The sequence below is a fragment of the Parasteatoda tepidariorum genome, chromosome 7 (assembly GCF_982258835.1).
Source record: "Parasteatoda tepidariorum strain Cologne lab strain chromosome 7, Ptep-v5.0, whole genome shotgun sequence".
NCBI lineage: Eukaryota > Metazoa > Arthropoda > Arachnida > Araneae > Theridiidae > Parasteatoda > Parasteatoda tepidariorum.
In genome coordinates, this window is record NC_141761.1 from 87,893,930 (window position 1) to 87,918,152 (window position 24,223).

The following is a 24,223-nucleotide window of genomic DNA, read 5'->3' on the forward strand; positions in this document are numbered from 1 at the left end:
TTTCCATTAGGAATTGTTTAAGATCATAGCATTAATATTTGCTTCTTCTTTTTCTTAGACACTACAGCTGGTTACCTGTCCAGGCCATCTCTGTCAGTTTACCCTTTCTAGATCCATTCCATGCCATATTTCTCCTCCCGTTAACTTCTTTATTCCTACTCTCTATTCTTATTCTCACTTATATATTCTTAGCTTTAAACACTGGTCTACACTTTGCTTTTAGATAGTGATAAATAGCAACAGCTGGTAACCTGCTCTAGCCAATCACAACATGCCTCTTACTTGAGTAATTCAAGATCTATCTGCGAAATGTTATTTTTACTTACTGCCAGCCTGCTTTTGTGATATGTCTATTTGGAAGAAATAGAGCCGAACGTTTATTTACATTTTTAAAAATTTTTATTTTACTCCTTTTTTTAATTACCACATTTAAATTAACTCTCTGTTGTCTTCCATCAAATAATTTGTCAAATAGAATTTACATTATGCCGCCAAAGAAACAGGGGCCAAGTAAAAAAACTGAAATTAAAAAGCAGGAAAAAATTATTGAAGTAAGTTAAATACTTTAATCAAAACATGTTTCTGTTCACATCATATCAGAAATTTTCTATTATCTACTAATATTTTGTTGCTAATATATTCCTTGAATGTAATAATTCAAATAAATATATCAAAATATTTTTCAGCTTACAACTCCTTTAACTTACTTTTGAACTATGATTACAGCTTATTGCTCCTTTAACTTTTTTTGAAATATTTATTCCAGGACAAAACTTTCGGATTGAAAAATAAAAAAGGAGCAAAGAACCAGAAATTTATTCAGCAAGTACAACATCAAGTTAAAGCAGGAAATCAAAGTGCTCGAAAGGTAAATGTTTAAGATATATAAAAATTATTATTGAATAAAATTCAGTGATTTAATTACGTTTATGCATTATTGATATAAAATGAAAATTATTCTTTGTAATTTAGAATGAGTTTCCATTTAACATAGAACAGTTATTGTTGATGTGCAGTATTAAGTAGTTTCTTTTACAAATCATTTTTATCTATTACCTTTCTCTTGGTGATTGTAAGGACAGTGCCATTTTATTATGTTATGTGGTTAATATATTTTTTTAGTTTGTTTATTATTTGATAAAAAATGTATGTTGCTTACTGAGATAATGCTTTCAAACTATTGGAGATGTTTTAGAGATTCATTGAGTTGTGATTCAAATATATAATTAAACGAACTATGAATAATAGTCAGAAGAATAAAGTATGAGTCATGAATATCTATAGTCTGATGTAACACTGAACTCGTTAATATATAATATTCAGGTTTAATATTAGCATTTTTTTCAACATACTTTTGATCTTACGTCAAAAATGTTTATTATCTTTACCATACTTTAAATGTCTTAAAAGTAGTCATTCTTAAAAATTATTCTTATTGTCTTTTATAATATATAATGCTTTAGTAAGTGAAATATCACATGTATTTTATTTGCTCATGTTTGTCTCATTAAAGAAGAAAATTGTGAGATTGTTTCTGTTAGCCTGCTTGATAAGGTATTGAACTTGCGTTCGTGAGAATGGGAGTTTGAATCCAGTCGACTGAAAAATTCCTGTGTATTAATTGGTGATTGGTGCATGTCCAGTGTTTTCATTACAGAAAAAAAATGAGAGAGAATTTCTCACCCTTTCTCAAAAACTGGGTGAGATTTCTAAAAATTAAAAAAAACACGAATAGACTTGGAAAAAAATATTTCTTTAATTATAATACATTTTTAACATCTTCTAATTTTTAAAGCATTTAATATTTTTGCGGCATTATCACATGGAAAAGATTCTATATCTACTTTTTCATCAGCTATTCTCATTAGGTTGCTCAAATGCTTATCAGTCAATCTGTTACGATATTTTGTCTTAATGCGGTTTTGGGTGCTAAATGACCTTGCAACAGATGCTGAACTATTCGGAATCACTAAGTAAATTTGCAGCATTGTGCACACACTTTCCTATCCTCTACAACTGCCAGCATAGGCTTTTCAATTATTTCTGCTATAGAATAATTAAGTTCGTAGTGAAGTTATTTCCATGTTCATACTTCTTGTTAGGTCTTCCAGCATAGTTTTCAGAGACTTCAACTTTTACAAATTGCTGTAAATTGTCGATGAGTGAGTTTGGCAATTCATTAAAAACTTAAAATAGAGCAACTTTAAACAACTTATTATAAAGGACTCATTTTTTTTTCTCAACGCTTGTCGTGACTGTTCTTTTTTAACACATGTCTTTTTCAAAATGGCGGAAGACAAAATTTTTTCCAGAATTTGAGAGATTCGAGCATTTTAAAATTGATAAATAGAGTGCACGAACTTCTCGCTTTAATTATTTTTTAATGCGAGAAAGGAAAAAAATATGCAAGGTTCTCGTGCTTTAGTGAAAACACTGATGTTAAATCTGTCAGAGTCATGAAATCCTCCAAGTTCCCATAACAAACCAATCCCTCTAGGGGTATTGATCCAGAAGTTCCCTTGTCTTCTGGATTGGATCCAAAAGTATAAATATTTTGAATGACAGTTTATTATATACAATTCAAGAATAAATTGAACAAAAAGAAAAAGCTTGATATAATTTCAATTTTAGGCCTATATCTTGAGACTGGCATGAAAATGAGTCGGTTATGGAACTTTTTAAAATTAAATATATTTTATAAATTTTGTGATTATTTATTTTTTATTTTTTGAATGGTGTGGTACCTAAATATTTTATTACTTTCACTGCTTTCAATATATTTGTTTTAGTTTCACTTGAATTATTGAGTGTATATAACTAATTACAATTTCAACATGAGTAAAACAAAATCGGATGTTTAACACATTTGTTTTACATTTGACATAGGCCGAACTTGCCAAAGTTGGTGATAAAAAGAAAGATGAAAAGAAGAAAGAAATTGATGAGTTGAATCAGATATTTCGTCCAGTTCAAAAAGTTGAGAAAGGTATTGATGTTCAATCAATATTAGTTTTATGATTGAATTTTTCCGAAAATTTATTCTATTTTTTTTTTTTAAGTTACTATCTGGCATGTTACTATACCATTAAACTTTTTAGACAAGTTATCATCCTTAAAATAATTGTGCCTTTTTATATATATATAGCTACTTTACATGTTACAATAATTTCTTATAAAAGTAGCATTATTTATTGCATTTCATTTTGGTTTATTATGTTACTTTAAACACACATATGCTGTGATTTCGCTAGACTAAAAAAGTTACAGGTCTTTAGGGACCATAATTCCATAATTCTGTGTCCCTTTTTACTGAAAGCACATCACTATTAAAAATATAAATCTTCAACTTTTTTAGCCATCTATCATTATTTTATCTATTGTAAGACAAAACAAAAAATTTCAAATCAAGAAGAGTTAGTTATATTTGAACTATCAAAACTGTTAATTAGGACTGATCAAACACCTGCATCAAGGAAAAGCAACTATGTAGTTAAATGCTCAGAATGATTCTAATTTTTTTTATCCAGCTATTAGCTACAAAAGAAAAGATATTTTTAAAGAGTTGTATATAATATGTGTAAAAATCTGGCACACTTTTTATTTCATGCTGAAGAATCATGCATCCCAGGGGACTCATAACTTATTTTTCCAGTCCCCTTTACAATTTTTGGCATATTAATCATGTTATAGCATATAAGTGGAATCCTGATATGATTGATATCACATGTTTTTAAAGATCCTAAAAGACCTTGATATATTTTTGTCAACTTGACAAGGGAAAAATAAATGTTTTGAATAGAAATTTAATACAAACATCCATGTAACTGTCAATAAAAGTTTTCTTTTTATGAGGATTATTTGATAATTATTTGCAACATTTAAAAAGGATGTTGAAAGATTATTTCTTCAGTCCATGAAAAAATTGTTTTTCATATTATGAAAAGATACAAAATTACAAAATTTAATTCAACAGATGAGAATTACAAAAATGTAATTCAACAAGATTAATTTATTATTCAGAAATGATTAGATTTTTAAGTACATATTGGTCATTCCATGGAGACTAATGTAACTGTCAGAGCTGATTTTTAAAAAATTTTTACTTCAAACTTAAAGACTAAAAAGTAATTTATAAAAAAAAATTTATGGATTTACAATGTCTACCGTATATACATGTAACATAAAAAGCTTCAATTGATCTTTTTATGTTATTCCTTTTCTGTAAATCCTTTTCTTTTATTATTGTAATCGAAACATTTTCTCACACTTTTCAATTCACATCCTGTCCTTAAATCTATTTTTTGACTCAAGTATGCATTAATTAAAAGCAATACATTTTTCCCTTTGCTCTTTGTGGGAATCTATTTAATAAACCAGTTACAATTACTATGATTTCCCTTATTATCTAAAATGAAACATTTTACGGATTTACTTTACAAGATTTCCCCTAACTTATAATGAGGAACACAACATTTCATGATTGCTTTGATAAACATTCTCTGTCTAATAATTAATAAATAAATTTTGTACCCTCAGGGGTCTGTTAGGAGAAATTTGGGTCCGTTAGCGTACCCTTCACGAAATATCTTTTCATAAAATCGGACCCTTCACAAAATTATTTTTCTTTTAATCTAGCCCTTCACAAATTTGTTTAACTTCATTATTGTTCTGCTAATCGAATAAACCCTTCCCAGGGGGAAAAACAAGAAAGATGGATGTAAGCGAATTAAGTTTTGTCTTCGGCAGATGCTTCTTCCATTATTCGTCCGAAATGAATATTCTGCGTTCAGCAGTATAGGCTAAATACCAAATATTTGTATGTTGCATCTCTAATTTAGAAGCAGCAATTGCTGTTTATTTTGGAAATTTTTTTTATTATAATTTTACAGTGCTGAGCATAATGTAGTATCTATTTACAATATAAAAACTCCTTGAAAAAGTATTTAGCAATAACGGACCCTATTTACACAAATTCATTCATTCCCTGGTTGAAGGAATGTGACTTAAAGTTTATTTTATATTCACAAATTACGAGTAATTTTTTTACAATTTTACAAAAACGGACCTTACACAAAATGTCTGGACAGACCCCTGACCCTCCTCCCCTGCCTAAGACCTGTTTTAATCCTCCCACTCAGCAATGACGTTGTATATATATATCATATATATAATTTCTACCAAGAATTTAAAGCAAAATTGCTATTAAAAGATACTTTTTCAACAAAAATTGCATTTTGACAAATTTTTTATTTTTGCAACTGTGAAAAATGAGGCTTATATTATAAGGCAAATTTTTCTGGAAGTTAAGCAGGCAAATTAACTATGAAGAAAATATATTACACATTTATTAAAAGTACATACTTAAGACTGCATGTGACTAATTACTGTAACATTTACATTACTTTTACGTTTTTTTAAACTTTTTATGTTGTACAATCAATTTTCTTTGAGCAGTATAAGGAATTGTAAATCTAAGACCTTTTATTTAACTTAATAGACCTGTCGAAGGAAAAAAACTTAGTTTTTATAGGTCAAATATCATCAGGCATTCCATTTCTTTCAGAAATTTAACTTTATACCTACATATTTAAATTTTCATAGCACTAGTGTTCTGCCAATATACCAGTTACAGTCATAAAAAAAACAAGTACTACTTCCCTGAAATGAATTCTTCTTTAAGGTTTATTGATTCCTGAAATGGTGCTGTACCTCCTAAATTAAGATATAGGCTAACATAAAACCTTCTCTGAGATTTTTTATACAGTGTGCAGATTAAGTGCCATGAAGTAGCTTGGCACTTCTCACTAATTCTTTGGCCTTTGCAATCTTTTCCAAAATCTTATTTGCCGATATGAAGATAGTCATTGAAAGAGGAATGGATTGAAAAATTCTTTTGCTGTCCTTGCAATTATTTTCCATTGTAAAATGTTGCTTATATGCATGGCACACATGTTTCTTACATGCTGCACCTACAAGCTATCATCATGAGGGCCCTCGTAATGGTAAAACTCGATGAAGTTCCATTCTGTGTACCAAAGATTTGTAAACATTAATGCCATGTTAAAGCACCTTTTAAAATGAGCTGCTGCTCCATCCGGCCACATAATAACTTTGTTTATTTTGTATCTCAAGTTCTGTTTACAGTCCTTTATTATAATATATTTAAACAACTTACTTCCAAACAAGGAGGAGTTGGATATCACTGCAAAAGATTGAAGAACTAAATCATCATTGATGTTTTTTCTGTTGTGTGTTACAACAGTGTATATCGTTACTGTAACATCTTCATAGGTTTTCCAATTATCTTTAAAGTTAGTCATATCTCGATTGTTATGTTAGGCACATCTAAATTGTTGCGTTAGTCATAACAACTTTTTTTTTTTTTTACATCTACTATGTCTAAAATTTATATTTTGAATTTGAATACAGATATAAGAAAATTGAAAATTTTAACAAATGTACTTTTTTGTATAAAAATGGAAAAAGTTCAAAAATATAAAACATTGCATTTTTGTGACTAATGTAATGGTGCAATGTAATGGTGAAATGTAAACAACAAAATAATGAAGCTAAATAAAATGCTTACCTTATATAATGTCACCTTATATACCTTACCTTATATAAACAGCAGTCAATTTTATTGAATCTAGATCTAAACTTTGATAATAAAGATAGTTCTTTAAAATATAAATTTTATTTAGCAAATTAAGCTAAATTCTTTAATACTTGCCTTAAAGAATTTGTCATAATTTGCTATGGAAATTATTTTTTCTTTACAAATAAGTTATTTTTATATTATATATTTATCAATGCATACTTAATTCCTTATTTCTTTAGCTCTGAAATAATCTGGGAATTGTGAAAAAAGAGAAAAAATTCTATGTCTTTTAATGTAATTAGTTATCTTTTATTTTAAACATTTTCTTATAAAAAGTGACTTCAAAATGTAACCCGAAAGTTCCAAATTGTAAAATATGCTAATATTTTTCATTTTGGTGTTTATTTGTTATAATTTTAAAAAGGAACTTTTAACTAAAGAGTTTTTTAATATTTCTTAAAAATTTATTATCAGATTTTACTAAATGGAACTTGTAATGCAAGTAAAAAGATCAATTTTCAACAAATCAAAAAAAAAAAAAAAAAGGAATTCTTGTATTTGTTAACTTTTTTTTATTTATAAATATTATTTTGTCTTATACCAGGTGCTGATCCTAAGTCTGTATTATGCGCATTTTATAAACAAGGCCAATGCACAAAAGGTGATAAATGCAAGTTCTCTCATGATCTAAGTATGGAACGAAAAAGTGAAAAGCGTAACATGTACGTTGATGTTAGAGATGATGGTATGTATTTTATCAATCATCTTAGAAATTTTATTTCAACTTATAATGTGTTGATTAATTTGAAGTTTTATTTGTTAACATGGTGTATGACATCAAATATTTTGTTTGACTTTTTATTACATTGCTTTTCTGTAAGCATAATTTAATTCATCAATTTTATAATATAGAAAGTCTTTTCACTTTTCGAATAAGCCTGTATAACTACTTTTGATTAGTTCAATTTGGTTTGTAATTCATTTTGTAATTTTTTAAATTTTCTCAGTTTTGAGTTGTACTTGAAAAGCTTGATGAAAGAAAGTGTTAAGTGACATTTTGAAGACATTTAAGTATTTAATTTTTATGATTGTCTCTAAGCACAGGCCATATATTTATTCTTCCATGTTTACGAATAAAGCTCTTTTAAATGGACCAACACTTCTAAAGTAACTTGTCTTTGCATTTGTATAATTTTTTAGTTGAGCTTATCAACTGTCCAAAATTTGGTAGTTGGGTGATAATCTCATTGTCTGCGTGTCCCACGGAGCACATAACTTTTATCCCTTAAATATCTGCCCCTGTCGCGATGATAAATTTGCCTCATTCTTACTTTTCGTTATCAGAACCTTCATTCTCCTTGCTAGTATTTCTAAACCAACCCTGTTGTTTGTTTCCAGATTTCAATATGGATTTTTCTTATAAATATTTCTCAATATTTAGTTAAATTGCGAACCTAATAGTTCATACAGGGCAAAATAATAAAGAAACCACCTTGAATAACTTATGATATAATGATCGAATATTCACATTCTAGGACTCAATCTTAATGGTTTGAGGGGATGATCTCAAATATGATAAATTAATGAGCGCAGTCGATATTTTATATGTATTAATATTTTAATAAATTAGAATTGAAATAATCTTTTCCGCCACCGCATTTAATAAATTAAACAGATTTAAAGGTCAGGTAGGGAAATTGTCATTCTTTCTCAACTTTTGATAAAAATTTTATAAAAGATGTGATTTGTTTTAGAGATTTTGGTATAAGTTCTTTACCACTCATAAATATGTTTCACCCAAAACTGAAATGTTGTAAAGTGTGCAAAGTATTACAATGCTGTAACATGCTGTTGATTTCTCTGAAATTTAGTTAAATATGCATTTTTGTCATTGATATGTTACCGAATGGATGAAAATCAAAACAAATGATATGCACTAAATAATTATATGCAAATGAATTAAAGATTTCTCACATTTAAGAAAATATTCTGATTTTTTTATTTAATTATTTTATTTATTTATTTATCTTGTTACAATCTCTTATCAGTTTATATTTTGTTTAAAGTTGAAAAATTTAAATATATGAATAATAGTTGGATTTCACAATCTATTTGCAAGTACTACCGAGCATACGATACCTAAATTTTACAGATGTTTAAATACTAAGGGAAACTACATTAAATTTTCATTTTGTTCCTTATTTGTATTCTGAAAAGTTCTTAAGAATTCTAAGGTTTTTAATCTCATCAAATCTCAGTTTAAAAGTGCTGTAATTGTTTACTCACTTGGTGCCTATTATTTAAAATTTGCTAATTGAACCTTATTAATTGAGCAATGCATTTACAATAAGTTTTTTAACTAGGAAAATAAAGAAAGTAATAAAATAAACTAAGTGTTTTTAAATTGATAATTTCTTTTTTGAAAAATCTTTTGATGGTACAATTTCTTCGTAAAAAAAAAAATCAGTTGACTAAAATCATGATTAAACTGAACAATCTTGACTATAAAGTCTAATTTTAAGCATAATTTTAATGTATTTATTGTTTTTGTAAAATATTTCTGACTCTGTAAAAGGGCATTAAGTTTGTACCTTTAACCAACTTCTCTAGAATGTCTGAATTGAGCACAAATGACATCAATTACAAAACATGTTAATCATGATCTATCAAAAAAAAATTTTTTTTGCAAGATTTACTTATAAATTTTCTATTATAAAAACATATAATGATTCTTTGTTTTTTTTATAATGAATAACTTATAATGTGTGCATAGTTATTTTTGACTCAGACTATATGCTATAGGGTCATAATAAAATATTTTTGGAAAAATCTTTTACTTAAAATAATCTATATATTTTCAGATGCAATGGAAAATTGGGATGAAGATAAATTAAAAGAAGTAGTGGAAAAAAAGCATGGAGAAAATGATAGAAAAATGCCCAAGACTGATATAGTATGCCTTTTTTTTTTTTTTTTTACTTTCTTCCTGTAAAGAGTTATTAAATCCTGTAAAGAATTATTTAAACTCAAATATATGCTTTACAGTACTATTATTTCTTATATTCCGAAATAGACTGATTATTTTATTTATTTTTTGTGGCTGACCAGCCTGTGTAGGGGTCAGGGAACTGACCTTGCATCAGAAAGGTTTTGTGTTCGAATCCCAGCCAAGGCATGGATGCTCTTTCATTCTCTGTACTATCTGTCCTTATTGTGGGAGCAACATTGGCCCACCTAACATGGTGCCCCTGAAAGAGTGGCCACCAAATCTACCCTTCAGATGCCTGTATTGATAAAAGGTCATTTCTCAGGTTGCCATTGGAAAGGAAAAAAAAAATTGTTGTTAGGATTCAAAAAGAGATCAATTTGTGCTCAGTTAAGTTTTTTTTTTAAAGAATGTAGTTGTTTAACAATTTTACTTTTATAAACTTGTTTTTTGGCAAATATTTATTAAATTTTGATATCCTTTTTAAGGATCATAAATCTATAGATTGAAAGTGATGATTGGAAAACACACCGTAGTAAAGTTACACACTGTATAAAACATTACATGCAATGATGTAATGTTTTGCATAAGACTTGTAATGATATTCTCACTGTGATACTTTTAATGTAGTTCTAACTGTTTGTTTTCCATATTCTTAATATAGGTTTATGTTTTGAAAGTTTTTTATGGAATTCTAAAAGTTTTGTGACATTTGCGTTTTTGACTATTTTCTCTTCCTTCCCCATTCTTTCTAAAAGAAAATGTATTTAAACAGCAGCAAATATTAAAAAGGAAGATTCAAGTATATAATGTATCAAAGTAATTAGATAACAAAACAGTAAATTGCATGAAAAGCATAATCTATTCCTTAAAAAATCAGCTCTTACAAAAATATTACGGCCAGGAAAAAGAAGAAGATTAAGGCTAGGAAAAGGAAAGGAAAAAAAGAGAAAGCACTTTCCTTAAAAAATTTTGAATAGTGAAACTCAAACTTTGTGTGTAACTTACTAAAATGGCTAAATGAAATGCAAAGTCAATCATTATTTATCAAGTTAGTAAATAAAGAACATCTAAGCACCCCATCAATGACTCTAAAAATCTAGTATAGTTTATATTTATTTTATGTTTATATTAATTTGAAACTTAATCACAAATCATGGCAACATGCTTTATTTAAAATGGTTGCAATGGTAATTACTTCTTATCTAGCGTTTCTTAATGTTTATTATTTAAGAACTATTTTGTGCGCACAACATGCAAAATTATAATCAGAACACCTTAAAGAGTTTTGATATCATATTTACATTTGGATTTTCTCTTAATTAATAGTTGGTTTAATTTTAAATGATAAATTGTTAGTTTATGCAAACAATATTTAAATTACCAAATAAGACACAAAAATGTGTTTTGTCTGAATAATTGCATTGCTTTTGTAATTGATTTGGATTTTTGTCTTTCAAAGTTTGGGGGATGGAAGATAGTTGCAGTCCAGATGTATCCTGAGTATTTTAGTAAGGAAAGTGGTCAAAATTTTGAATCCTGTAATGTTACCTTTGCATATTTTGCCACATCTCTGGAATTCTTCTAAATAATAATGGGGGGAAATGTGCGTAGTTGTTATTTAATTTAATAATGGTAGCAAAGTTTTGGAATTGAAAGGTATATAAATTTTCACTTAATTCAAGAAATTGAAATACAAAACTTCAATGAAATCTACTAAAAAGTTTCTGACTAATATTATTTTTTCTGAACTACTTAAATATATCTGTTCAAACTTTATTTTTTTTTGTCATTTTATCATAAAAGTAATAATAATAATTTTTTGTGTGCATGGAATTGTCCATAAAAATAACAATAAACTTTATTCAATAAACTTTATTCAAATGAATTGTTCAATAAACTTTAAATTTTAGCAAATTTATTTGCTTAAAGAGTCCTAAAATATTAGTACTTATCAATTATAGCCAACTATGCAAAAACAAAAATTAATATTAAAGGGTCTAAACTCTCAAAAGCTTTACTGATTAAATAATTTTAACTGATAAGTTTCTGTCCTGATCAACTGATTTATTTACTATTTTCTTGTACAAATTGCCATATTCTTAATTTTTAATTGTCAAAAATCCAAATCCCTAATAAAAAGTTATGTTTTTCAATTGAAGTATATTTTTGGATTAAATTGCACAACATTAAATATCGTCTGTTCTAATGAAACAATAAATGTTATGTTAAGCCTTAAATCATTGGAACTACAATTTAGTACGTGAAAATTAAAATCTCAAGATCAATGATTATTAAGGTATATTTGTATGTTAATTTTAAATGCTAAGACAGCTAAATGTCTTTAAATGCTAATGGCTTGCTGAGACAGCTCAGCTTATATTGCATAATTTTTGCTTATATTTTGTTTGTGCTAGTTTAATAAATTTATTTTGCAAGTATTCAAAAAGATACCTTTTTCAGATTTGTAAATTCTTTTTGGATGCATTAGAAAATAATAAATATGGTTGGTTCTGGGAATGCCCAAATGGGGCCCAAAAATGCCACTATCGACATGCATTACCACCAGGATTTGTTTTGAAAAAAGATAAAAAGAAAGAAGATAAAGCTGAAGAAATTTCAATGGAAGATTTAGTAGAAAATCAGGTATTTATAGGATTTCTAACCACTACTTGGAAAATGCTCTAAAATATTATACCTATTTATTTAAATTTTATTCCTTTCAGCGTAATTCATTCATAGTTGTTTTTCTTTTTAGAAGTTTTTTTCTGTCATATTTTTTGTTCTGAGGAAAAATTTAGAAATTGTAAACTCATTTTGAAGCATAAAGGTCTCCCAATTACCATAGTATCTAAAATATCACAGATAGCATCTAATGTATGTAAACATGTTTTTTAGACCGAAAAATATGAATGTTCAAAAGAAAGAGGAAAATTTTGATTTTTCTGAGCATAACACCTGATTTGTAAGTTTTTACGTCCTATCTGCCATGTTAACGAGGATAGCACCATTGCTTGCAGTAGTGAAAATTTTTATTAAACAATGAAAAGTGGAAATTTCCCTTTTCTCAAAAGTAAACAATCCAGTCACTCAAAAGTAATGTAATACGACTCCTCGAAATTGGTCCTAGTGTTTAGGAACTAAATTTTATAAAATCTTTGATAATAGTTTTTTTTTTTCTATAAAGAGATTATTACAGAATTGTTTTATATGATTATTATAAATCTAATGTCAAGAATTTTGATTTTTAGGACTGTTAAACTTTCTATGCTTCTGTATATAGTGAAACATTTATTTCTCTGTAATGTTTAAATAATACAATTGAATAAAAAACATTTTCATAATTGCATAAGTCTGCTACATGTTTTTTTTTTGTCGTCTTGCTAATATATTTTAATACAAATAATAGATTAATGTATATAAAATTTTATTGTGCTCATATATTTTAAATTTATACGATACATTTAAAGAACATGCAATTAGCTCTTAAGTCATAAGTTAGCTAACACGTTGAGCACCACGCTAATTTTACATGGCTTGCCCATCTGGCCACGGTAAATAACTACAAAATAAATGTGAAAATATTAGACGGATTTCGCTAATTTTTTAGAAGGTTTATCATGACGTATCTGACAAAAGTGATGAATTATATAAGCCTACGATTTATGTAGAAATAGTGGTGGGTAAAAATCTACTAAATTGAATTTATTAAACCAAGAATCACAATAATTAAGTAAATTTTGAATAAATTTTCTGCAATTCCATAAAAGAGTGTAAATTTTATAGTTCTATATCATGTTATACGCTGTCAGCCAGCTGTTTAGGCAGCCTATGTGAAAGGTCAGTGTCAGCAAGCGATGGCAGACGCAGCCTAAATGTAATTTCAGTGTCAGCCAACAGTGGCTGACGCGGCCTAAATGGAAAGTCCAGTATCCACCATCGATGACTGAAGCATCGATCAACGTGTTAAAGTATTATGATTTTGCATTTATTATTCTAAATCATTCAAAGGGCTTTTTTAATTCTGAAAATACTTGGACATATTAAACCAAGTAAATATATGAACTTGAAATTATATTCATTGCTGTGTATTTAAACATGTTTTTATTTGTTTAACTATATTTTATGAATGCATAAGAAAGAATGCCCATTGCTAAGGATTTTGTATCATTTTTCTGCGGATTTTTGTTCTAACAAAATAATAAATAAATAAAGACTATTAAAGTTCATCTGCTCTGTTATTAATTGAGCAATATTATTATAAATAATTTAAGGGTAAAAACTTCCAGGTATTATTAATTCTGATTATTAATATTTGTACAAGTAAAATGATTGGAACTTATTTTATTATTTGAAAAGTAAGTAAATAAAAAAAAATATTAGCCTATTAAAATTTTAACAAGTGAAAAATAAATTATTTAAAACAAACTGTATTTATGTTAAAAATTTAAATCATGCAAGAAAAAATAAACCAAGATTGACCAAACTTTTATTGTGCAGAAATATTTTTATAAATATTTTTCTATGACATCATATGTAATGAAATTGCATACTATCTCATCAATGTACTGTTTGGTTTCTTATCATCGGATTGTATATCTATTTATGTTTTTAGAGTTTCTTTAAATTACCTAACGTGAATTTTTTTTGTAAGATTTTAAGTTTTCTGTTTCAAATATAAATTGTAACATATTTGTGTACCTTAGTTTCAATGCTTTTTTTTTTCTCCCATTAATTGAAAATTTAGACTTATGTTTGAAATATCTTTTCCTTTTTTTAGAGAGCAAAATTAGGATCTAATTTAACACGAATCACATATGAAACATTTCAACTTTGGAAAAAGAAAAAGGTTAGTTGCATTTTCTTAATATATATATATATATATATATATATATATATATATTCTTCCTTTTTATTGATGATTTTAAATGACTTAATTTATTTGTAATGTTTTTTGTTTTCTTAGCTAAAAGAAAGACAGGAAAAAAATAGGAAAGAGGAAAGTAGGAAAAGAGCTGAATTCAATGCTGGGCGACATTGTGGGGTAAAAAAAATCCTTAGTTTATTAATCTTTTTATATGTTTTTTTTTTTTAATTTTAACTAATAAATGTTATCCTAATATTTGCTGTATAGTTTCATTTTATTATTTTAAATCAATTCGCTGAGCCGCCCAAAAACAGGTTATCATCAGAGGAAAAAATTTTTTTTTAAATGACCTGTTTTAAAGCGCATTTATTCATATACTTGTGATTGTCATTGATTTTTCTTTCATAGTAAAATTTTAATGCATTGCCTATTGAAAGCAATGTGCACAGTTAGAGAGGGTTAATGTGTTTGAAACCTTTTCCAAGGCAATTATATATAATTAGGATATTGTAAGGTAAAAAAATAAAAATAAAATTTACCTTAAATAGGTTTAAACATGGTGCATAGCATTTTTAAAAAGTGATTAAAGGTGCTTATTTTCATTTTTTTGAAAACCCTTAGAGGTCCTTTTTTATTGGATGTTTTTAAAAAATTGTTTATTTTCCCTTTATGAAAATGAGATTTTTTCTATGCCCGGTTGATTTTTGCCACATATTATGCAAAAGCGTGCTTTTCATAGTGTTCTATTCAACATTTTCACAATTCATTTTGGCATACCATCGGTCCATAGCTTATGAAAGCACCCATCATTTTAAATGTTTGGTGAAATACTTGTGAGTCTGCATGTGCATCTACTGAGATGAGTTTGGTAAGATTCTAGCACTCTCATGTGGAAATCTGATGCATTTTGCAGGATATTCTTAAATTCAGGCTTCATTTTCCACTCTCTGAAATCGAATCGCAAAATCTCTCTCTATTTTTATGGTGGCTAATATAATAAAAAAAATAGGTCTTTGACAGAAACTAGCTATTTTATCATAATTGTGTAAAGTTTTTGAAAATTATTTTGCATTTTGTTAATGTATATAGTGATTGCAAATATTTTTTAAGTGCTTAAAAAGTACTTAAAAGGCGCTTACTTTTGTTGAAAGATTTGGTTATATACCCAGTTAAATAAAGGTACAATATCATCTGTAAAATGATTTAGTAATTTATTTTTTTAGTTAAATGTTTTTTGTTCAGTAGTTTGGAAGACTAGTGCATTCAAAAGTGTTTATTATTTATTGATTTGAATAATATTCATGTTTGTTTTCACTCAAGTCTTTATCGATTCATTTCTTATATTTTAATATAATTTATATTATTGTTCTTTTTATTAAGATTGTATCTTATTTGCAAGTTGAACTTTTTTTTCTTGTAGTAAACAAATATTTTAGTTGACTTTTCTTTCTTCTTCAAAATTTATGTATATGCTATAGTTGAGTGGTCGTGACATGTTCACATTCAATCCTGAAATGGCATCTGCAGATCAGATGGAAGATGGTGAGGCAACATTTGACATCCTGAGGGAAGGAGATGAAGGAGAAGTAAGCTTTTTAATCATCCCTGTTTCTGGACTTGATTAGTGCCTTATTAATGTTGTTTTTCACTTTAGTCTATGTACCACAAAGTATATCCTATTCCAGCACTTCCTGTTTTATTTTATGGTAATGGAACCCTAATTAATCGAGCATCTTTGGGCGGAACCCTAAATTAATAAATAAAATTTATTAGAAGCTGTAAACATACTAACCAAAAAAAGACTTAATATTTAATGTGAAGAACACATTTTTTTTTAATAGTCGTTTTATCAATCAAACTTTTAAAATATGTTTTTATGTCCAACAGTTGAATTCGCATGCTTGGAGTGGTATCTAGTTCAGCTCTGAATTTTTTTTGGTGTATATATTTATTGAAAATAAATAAAATGAGCTGAATTATGATTTTTCAAGAACTCTTATAAATGTTGAGAATAGTTATCAATGAAATATTGTTCATCATTCTTAAATTTGGCCATTTTATTTTGAACTGAAATGTTTGGAAAATACTAGTGTAATTTTTACAAATTTTGCCATATCTTTTTTTAATGACATTTTACTTAAATAATTTTATCAAAATAACTAAAATATGAAATAAATTAGGGTTTATTGTTTAAATATGAATATAATTGCAGGTTTCAAAAATCATTACTGATTTAAAGAGTTCAAACTTTAGAAACCTGCTTGATCTATCCACCAATTCTAGGATTCCGCAGAACTCCATTTGGGAACCATTATCTTTTTTTTTAAACATATATAACAAGTTATTTCAATGACAAGTTATTTCAATATGCCTTTTTTAATGTAACTATTTATCGGAGAGAATTTCATTTATTTATTTATTTTCTGGTGAAGGAGACAGATGGTGTTTGCCTTAAATGTCTGAAAGATTTCATCGTTTTTTTTTAATGTTTTTTTTTTAACAAATTTTTAAAAAAAGTTCTTTGCAATTCAAAAGCTGGAAATTCATGAACAAAACTATGTTTTATTAACTATGTTACACCAGGACTAGAAAAGTAAGCGGTCATTTGAAATATCTTTAAGTACAATACTTTCTTTAAAGTTTATTTTTAAAGTGAGTTGCTGAGTTACTAACCTTTACTTTTTCCAAAGAAGTTTTACTAGTATAAATTTTAAATCCTTGCATTGATAAATCTAACAAAAGTGATAAAACAGAAGCTAAGCTGGAATATATATATATATATATATATATATATGCATATATATATATGCATATATATATATGCATATATATTCTAAGTGCAAGTAGAGTAACAAATTCAAAACCCAACTTACAGGGATTACTGGTCAAACTCTAAGGCAGTAGCATCCTCTCTGCAGTGTATGCCGGTCCCCAAAATTACACAGTTAAACTTTAAGCACTGAAGGAACCTGGGATACCCTATAGCGTACTACAATGGGCGGGTATTTTACCGCCCATTGTAGTACGCGTCACAATTTCTTTATCAAAAGCATGAAAAATCCCTAAAATGAAAATGTGAACATTTGCATATTTCTTCTGAGATAAAAACATTGTTTTTAGTAAAATTTACTAAATGAATCTCTTATTTCTTTTTTAATTTAAATGAATGTTATTGATTAGTTTTAGAAGTAAAATTATTTCCTTTTTTATTAACTTATTGCTACTAGAAATTTTAAAGTTCCCTTATGAAGTTACAATATAGTTATCTATAGTTATTTTACATTAAAGAACTATATGTAGAAAGAAAACCTTACATTTTTAAATGACTAACTTGTTAAATATGTTTTAATCATTTCTTTATTATTATTTTCATAAAGATACGTTTACAAAATTTTTTAATTAACTTTCATAATTCTTTTTAGTTAATAATATATTGACATTAAAGTAATTGTATAGTTCGAATTAGTTTTTATTTCTTTTTATAATATAATTTGCCATTCAGTTACAGCAAAGTACCCAAAGAATTTGGGCAAAACCTTTTTGTTTATAATGTTTAAAAATAATTGGTAAAAACACTGGCTATAGCAGCTTTGTTTCATTGTGTTTTAAAATAGGTTTCAAAAATTATAAAGTTTGAAGTATTTGTGAAAAGTAAAATGTATAGAACTGTATGAAGTAATTTTATATAGAGCTGTAAAAAAATTAAATTAAAATTGTTTGAGTTGCTCTGTTTACTATTTTCAGCAATCTGCGAAGAATATTTTTTAAATTAGCAAAGTTAATTCCATGCATTTTATTTTATTCATTAATTTAAATTTAGTTTAAAAAAAGAAAAAAAAATGTAAAATTAAATAAATTTGTATATTATTTTCTTGTTAGTCATTAATCTCTTTAGAGAGAGTAACTTTTTTGCGAGGAAATAAAATTTCAGTGCATCTTGTCAATTATATCAATCTTTTAGTCACATATTACTATTATATTTTTAAAAAAATATTACTAAGATTTGAAGTGTTTGTATAGTGAATAAAATAAACTACACTGTATGTTTTATTGCAGGAAACTGTTCCTTGTCTAGAAATATCTGCTGAATTTTTAAGTAAAACTATTGAAAATGCTAGTGAAGGAACAGTTGCATCACAAAGGCATTGGGAAGGTAATCAAGGTAACTATTTTTTATTATTTAATTCACTCTGGAAGTTGTGAAATAATGACTACCAGGACATATTTATGAAATAATAATTTACATTATATTTATGAAATAATAGTTTACATTAAAGAGATTCACCACTCTGAATGTTTTCAAAAATTGAGATTTAGCATTTTATGAAAGCTTTTTATACAAAATGTAAAAATCTTTTTTCTTCCAAAATTTGGATGTATAGAAAAAAGATGAAAAACAGAACAAAAAAAGCACAATAGCCAAATAGGGGCAAATTAGGGTGAAATGTATTTCCGCGTGCATCCTATGGACAGGTGGTGCGGAACAAGTGAATCAGCATTTGTATGAATAAAACAAGATTCCTGGGCATCAAGATAAACTGATGTGACTGGGGTGGAGATAATTTTGGTATTGTCGAAAACTAATTTAGGCCCAAGAATTCAACAATGTGCCGCAATTTCAATCTAATCAAACTGTTCAATCTTCTTGCATCAGTGATGCAAAAACTATTTTTGATTTATTTTAATAAGATTACATTCTATAATATCCGTAGCAGCAAAATAACTTGGGCCGTCAGTAGACTACCAGGTTGCCACTTCACAGGGAGAACAGGTAAAATCTGAAAAATACAGGCAATTTAAAAATCATCTATAAATAACAGGGAATTTTGAATTTTTTCTTACAAACTAGGAAAAAACAAGGAATTTTTTTCTTATTTTTGTCTTTTAAGAAATGCAATATATAGCATATTTAAAGATGATAGTTCAGCTTTATATTATATTATTTAATTTATTATGGCATTATTTGTTTTATGTTGAGCTGTTATTTATTTCTCCAAGTATTTCCAGCAACTAAGACTAGCTTTGTTATCCTAATATAGTTCACAAGAGCGTAGTGAATATGTATTTCCTATTAATATATTGTGTATAATCAGGGGTCTGTCCAGGCCAAATTTACTACCGTTTAGCGGTAGTTTCACAAATTCAACTTTAGGAAAAACGGTAGTTTCACAAATTCAACTTTAAAAAAAAAGAGGGAATGTTTCACAAAATACTTTTTCTTAAAATTTTATTTTTGTATCCCTTAAGAAATGATAAATCCATATTTTTGTATTGATTTTTAAATATAATATTTAATTTTTCACAAATTATGTCTGAGTTTTCACAAAATAGGTACCTCTCAGAAAAACCTAGACAGACCCCTGATAATATGTACAGAGATATGAGTGGCAACCTTGGACTATATTCACAAATCTTTTCTCAATAAGGGTCTATTTTATTTTATAACTCTCGTTGAACAGCTGACCCAATTTTATGGGTTTACGACTGCTAATGTTCAACTATAATATATACCTTATGATTTTGAACCCAATAAAGAAGACAAGGGAACTCCTGGATCGAGTATTGGGAGAAATTTGCCTTCGGGGGGGGGGGGACTTTTTGATGGAGCTAACCCGCATTTGTGTTGCATGGAGAGAGAAACCACAAGAACCTCCCATGGTTAGCCTGGTGGCAAGGGGACTCGAACCAGTGATCCGCCTACCACTGAGGATATTTCACGTCAGCACTGTGGCCAGTGCAAGCTGGATGCCGAATTTGATTCACAAGATATTTTAAATTCAATATTCAGCCAATATGGGCCATTCTTGGACCAATATTAAAAAAATCTAGGCATCCAAATATTGGTCCCTTTGCCATGTTCTTATAAAACTCATAATTAGCCAAACTAGAGCCACGGTAAAATTTTTGCTAGGAATCTTGTATGATTTATTTAAGGTTTCAATTTGTGAGTATTCTATAAGCTTGCATTTTTTAATTATTTTAAAAAAAAATCATTTTAGTTGTTGAGGCCGCAGGTGGTGTGAAAGAGGTTGAAGTTAGCACTGATGCAGTTCCCATTGATGAAAACCTATTTGATGAAGATCTAGATGATTTAGAAGATCTAGAAGAAGAACTAGAAAATCTTAATGTTGATTGATGAAAATGTTATAGAATTTAATAAGACGTCATGTTATAATGGCTCTGTGTTAAATTTGTACAGATTATTTAAAATGAGCTGTGTGATTTTACTTCAATCGATATGCATTAAAACAGATTTTTTGTTTTGCATTGAAAATTTGTCTGTGTTTTTACTGTCTTCTAGTTTGAATACAAGAACTTTTCATCCATATTATATTAATTAAATTCAAATTTCTCTAGTAAAGAAAACATTTTACTTGTTTTGTTTTTCTGCAATTAAATCCATTTTTATTTTATATGAGGTGTTTCACATAACTGTTCTTGTTGTTTGTCCTACTCAGTGCTTTGTTAAATCCTTTTCAAAAACTAGATCAAAACCCTATAGCAGGGATGAGATTTTTCCGCTTTTTAGCGGATTTCCGCTTTTTTCACTTTTATCTTTTGAATTTCAGCTTTTTTATCAAAAATTCAGATTTTTCTAAAAATATCACTTTTTTTTTATAAATATTCTGCTTTTTCAGAAAATTCACGGATTTTCAAAGAGAAACAGAAAATTCAAACTACATAGCTACCAGTCCTTTCTCACTTTTACTTATTTTAACTATTTTCTCCCCTTTTACTCGCAGCAGATAAGATTTTCCGAATTTTTTACCCGCCCTCCAGATAGATCCGATTTTTGTAGTTCAAACGACGCTGCTTCTGACAAGCCTTTTACAGGTCCCAAGCCTGGAATCTGCTAATATCTCGATTCTTATTCACACGATTTTAATATCTAACATAATGCATAGCTTTTCATATTTGCGAGTTGCGATTCTTATTCACGCGATTTGAATATTGTACGTTGAGATTCTTATTTACGAGATTTAAAAATCCGATATTGTGATTGTATTTACGCCTTTTTAAAAACCTATGTAGCGATTCGTATTCACGCAAGTTTAAAATTCAATGTCTTGATTTGTTCATGCGGTTTATAATATCAAACATCGATTTTCATAATTTATACGTGATTTTAAAATAAAGCATTGGGATTCACATTCAGGCATTCTAAAAATTATGCATCATAATTCTTATTTATGCAATCTAAAAATTACGCATCATGATTCATATTTATGCTATCTAAAAATTATGAATCGTGATTTGTCTTTACGCGTTTTAAAAATTCTATATCCCAGTTTGTATTTTCTCATTTTCAAAATCGTATATCTAGTTTCATATTCATGTGATTTCAAAATCCATAATTGTTATTCATATTCACGCAATTTTAAGCTCAACTATCGCGATTCTTGTAAGAAGTAAATTTTTTTAAAATTAGTTATTATAAAGGTGACTGTTTTTCTAACGACGATTATTAGTAGTAAATGTAAGTGATACAACATCAGAGAAACTGGAAGGGAATATATTCAAAACTTACATTCTGTGCTTGTTGCAAAGAAGAAAAAATAGGATTTGTCACAAGATGTTTGAAGATGGACTAACGACTAAATATAGCAAACATAAAAGATATAGCAAACAAAAGCAATCACTTACAAAGGGATTTAATTAAAAATTTTTTTGGAAAAGAGTTAATTAATTCTTCATCAAAATTTTATTTATAATTGCTGTTATTTATGCTATAAAATGCAAAATTCTTATCAAATAAAATACAATTATCTTAACACTTGCTGATTGTCATGTAATTTTTCAAACTAAAATAGCAATTTTTGTATGTTAGGGAGTTACTATATATTTCTACTTCACTGTTATTGATATGTTTCAAAGGGCTCTAGTTAGATTAGACTATAATATGAACATAATGATTCGGTCCATTGTTAAAGTTTTTTTTTCCAATATAATTTAAAAAGTAATATTACTGATATATTTGCTATAAATCACATAACAGTATTTATTAAAAGAAATGAAATATTAATGTATATTCTCAGTAGTTTTAATTTGCTAAACCAGGTAGTTTCTCAAGTAATAATTGTCTCTTATGTGAACTGAGGAAAAATATAATTTCCAGCTTTATTTCTTCAATTGGTAATTTTTATTTTCACTAAATGTTAAGTATCAATGTAATCATGTATATAATAATAGATTAGTACACAATTGTATGTCAACACATTATTTATTACCTTAAACTGTCTGGAATTTATTATTAAAGGGTTGCGCTTGCCTAAAATTTGCTATTGTGGAAATTCAGCTTTTTTGCCTTTCGGCTAATCTCATCCCTGCTATAGGTATTGCAAATTAATATCAAAGCAAAGGCAAAGCAAAATATGTCCAATCACCAGCGAGGAAAGCAGAAAAAATATCAAAACCGATATGATTGTTTGGTCAAATGTGGAGATGTCTTCTCCAGCAATTAAACAGTTTTTATTTTTTTAGTTTCCCCTATCTTAGTAGTTTGGATAGTGCTTTTGTTTTTTCCTGATTTAATATCTATTTAAGTATTGTTTAAGATCTGTACATATACATATATTTTAACTTCCCTTTCGTCTAGGCGTAAAAAAATATCTATTAAGGGTAATTATTACAGAACACCTTGTATATTTTACATCGCAGTACATACTTCACAGTCCTTTGAAAAGTTGTTTTCCAGAGTGCCTATTGATAGCCCGTCAATGTATAGTGTGCATGTAAATGTATACAAACTTGTAAGCAAACTCATTAAGTACTGTAAGATATGTCAACAAAAAGTCAAGCGCCTTTTTTTCCTTCTAAATATAAGTGTCTACTAAAAAAGTTTTAACAAAATGAAAACTTTGCAATCAATTACTGCTAAAATTTAAATTTTCTTTTTTTTTCCTTCAATTTTTAATCCTATTGTTAATGGCCTTACTACTGTACCATATTTGTCTGATATTTGGAAATAATAATTTTTTTTTTGGATCTTTTAACTTTTTGGTGTGATGTAAATTTGTTAGATTTTAATCATTCCTGTTTTCAGCGTTGATCTGAAATTTAAATTGGAAAGAATAATTTAAATGGTGGAAGAAGAAAAAAGTTTTGCTGATTGAAAAAATTAAATTTAAATTATTAAAAATATTTAAATTTTTGTTTACATCTCTTTAATAGTATTGGTGAGTTCCCACACAAATTTTTATCATTTATATACACCAGTGTTTCCCAAACTTATGACTTTTGTGTACCCTTTATAAATTTTACATAATGCTGTGTACCACTAATAAAAAAATGAATGTATTTCTTAGTATAAAAAAATTGCACAAAAGTTAAAAATCATGAGTGGCTGTTGACACCACTAATTATTAACTGTTAACTCCGCAAAAAATTGCCAATAGAAAAATTCGTAATCGTAAATTTTCATGACTAGCTTCGTTTTGAAATAAAATTTTATGAAATTTTTGTTTGTTGCAAGATATTTCGCATAAGAACGCGTACCGTGCTAAACTGTTCCTGTACCCCTGGGGGTACGCGTACCACACTTTGGGAAACACTGATATACACTAAAGAATAAAAAGTTTTGCTTTCACATTTCTGGTGGTAAAAAATTTTGACTTTTTTCCAACTAAAACTTAAAGTTGAACAATTTACTAGAAAATTACATTTGTCATTTCTTACATAAGTTATTATTATGTAGTCATGTTAGTTACATTACAACAAAAGAATGGTTCTACAAAAATAATTCTGAAATTTCTTAATTTTATAGGACTGATTT

At 27.6% G+C, this 24,223-nt stretch overlaps 1 protein-coding gene across 1 annotated transcript; it reads left to right on the forward strand.

Moving 5' to 3' along the window:
- Positions 1 to 45: 45 nt before the first annotated feature.
- On the forward strand, positions 46 to 20,725 carry LOC107438904 (zinc finger CCCH domain-containing protein 15). Its single transcript, XM_087168224.1, has 11 exons — positions 46 to 551; positions 767 to 868; positions 2,887 to 2,986; positions 7,203 to 7,343; positions 9,460 to 9,551; positions 12,048 to 12,230; positions 14,365 to 14,433; positions 14,551 to 14,628; positions 15,930 to 16,037; positions 18,508 to 18,613; positions 20,451 to 20,725. Exons 1-11 carry the CDS (start codon positions 486 to 488, stop codon positions 20,585 to 20,587), a joined length of 1,182 nt encoding a protein of 393 aa, XP_087024350.1. The 5' UTR covers positions 46 to 485; the 3' UTR covers positions 20,588 to 20,725.
- Positions 20,726 to 24,223: the final 3,498 nt, after the last annotated feature.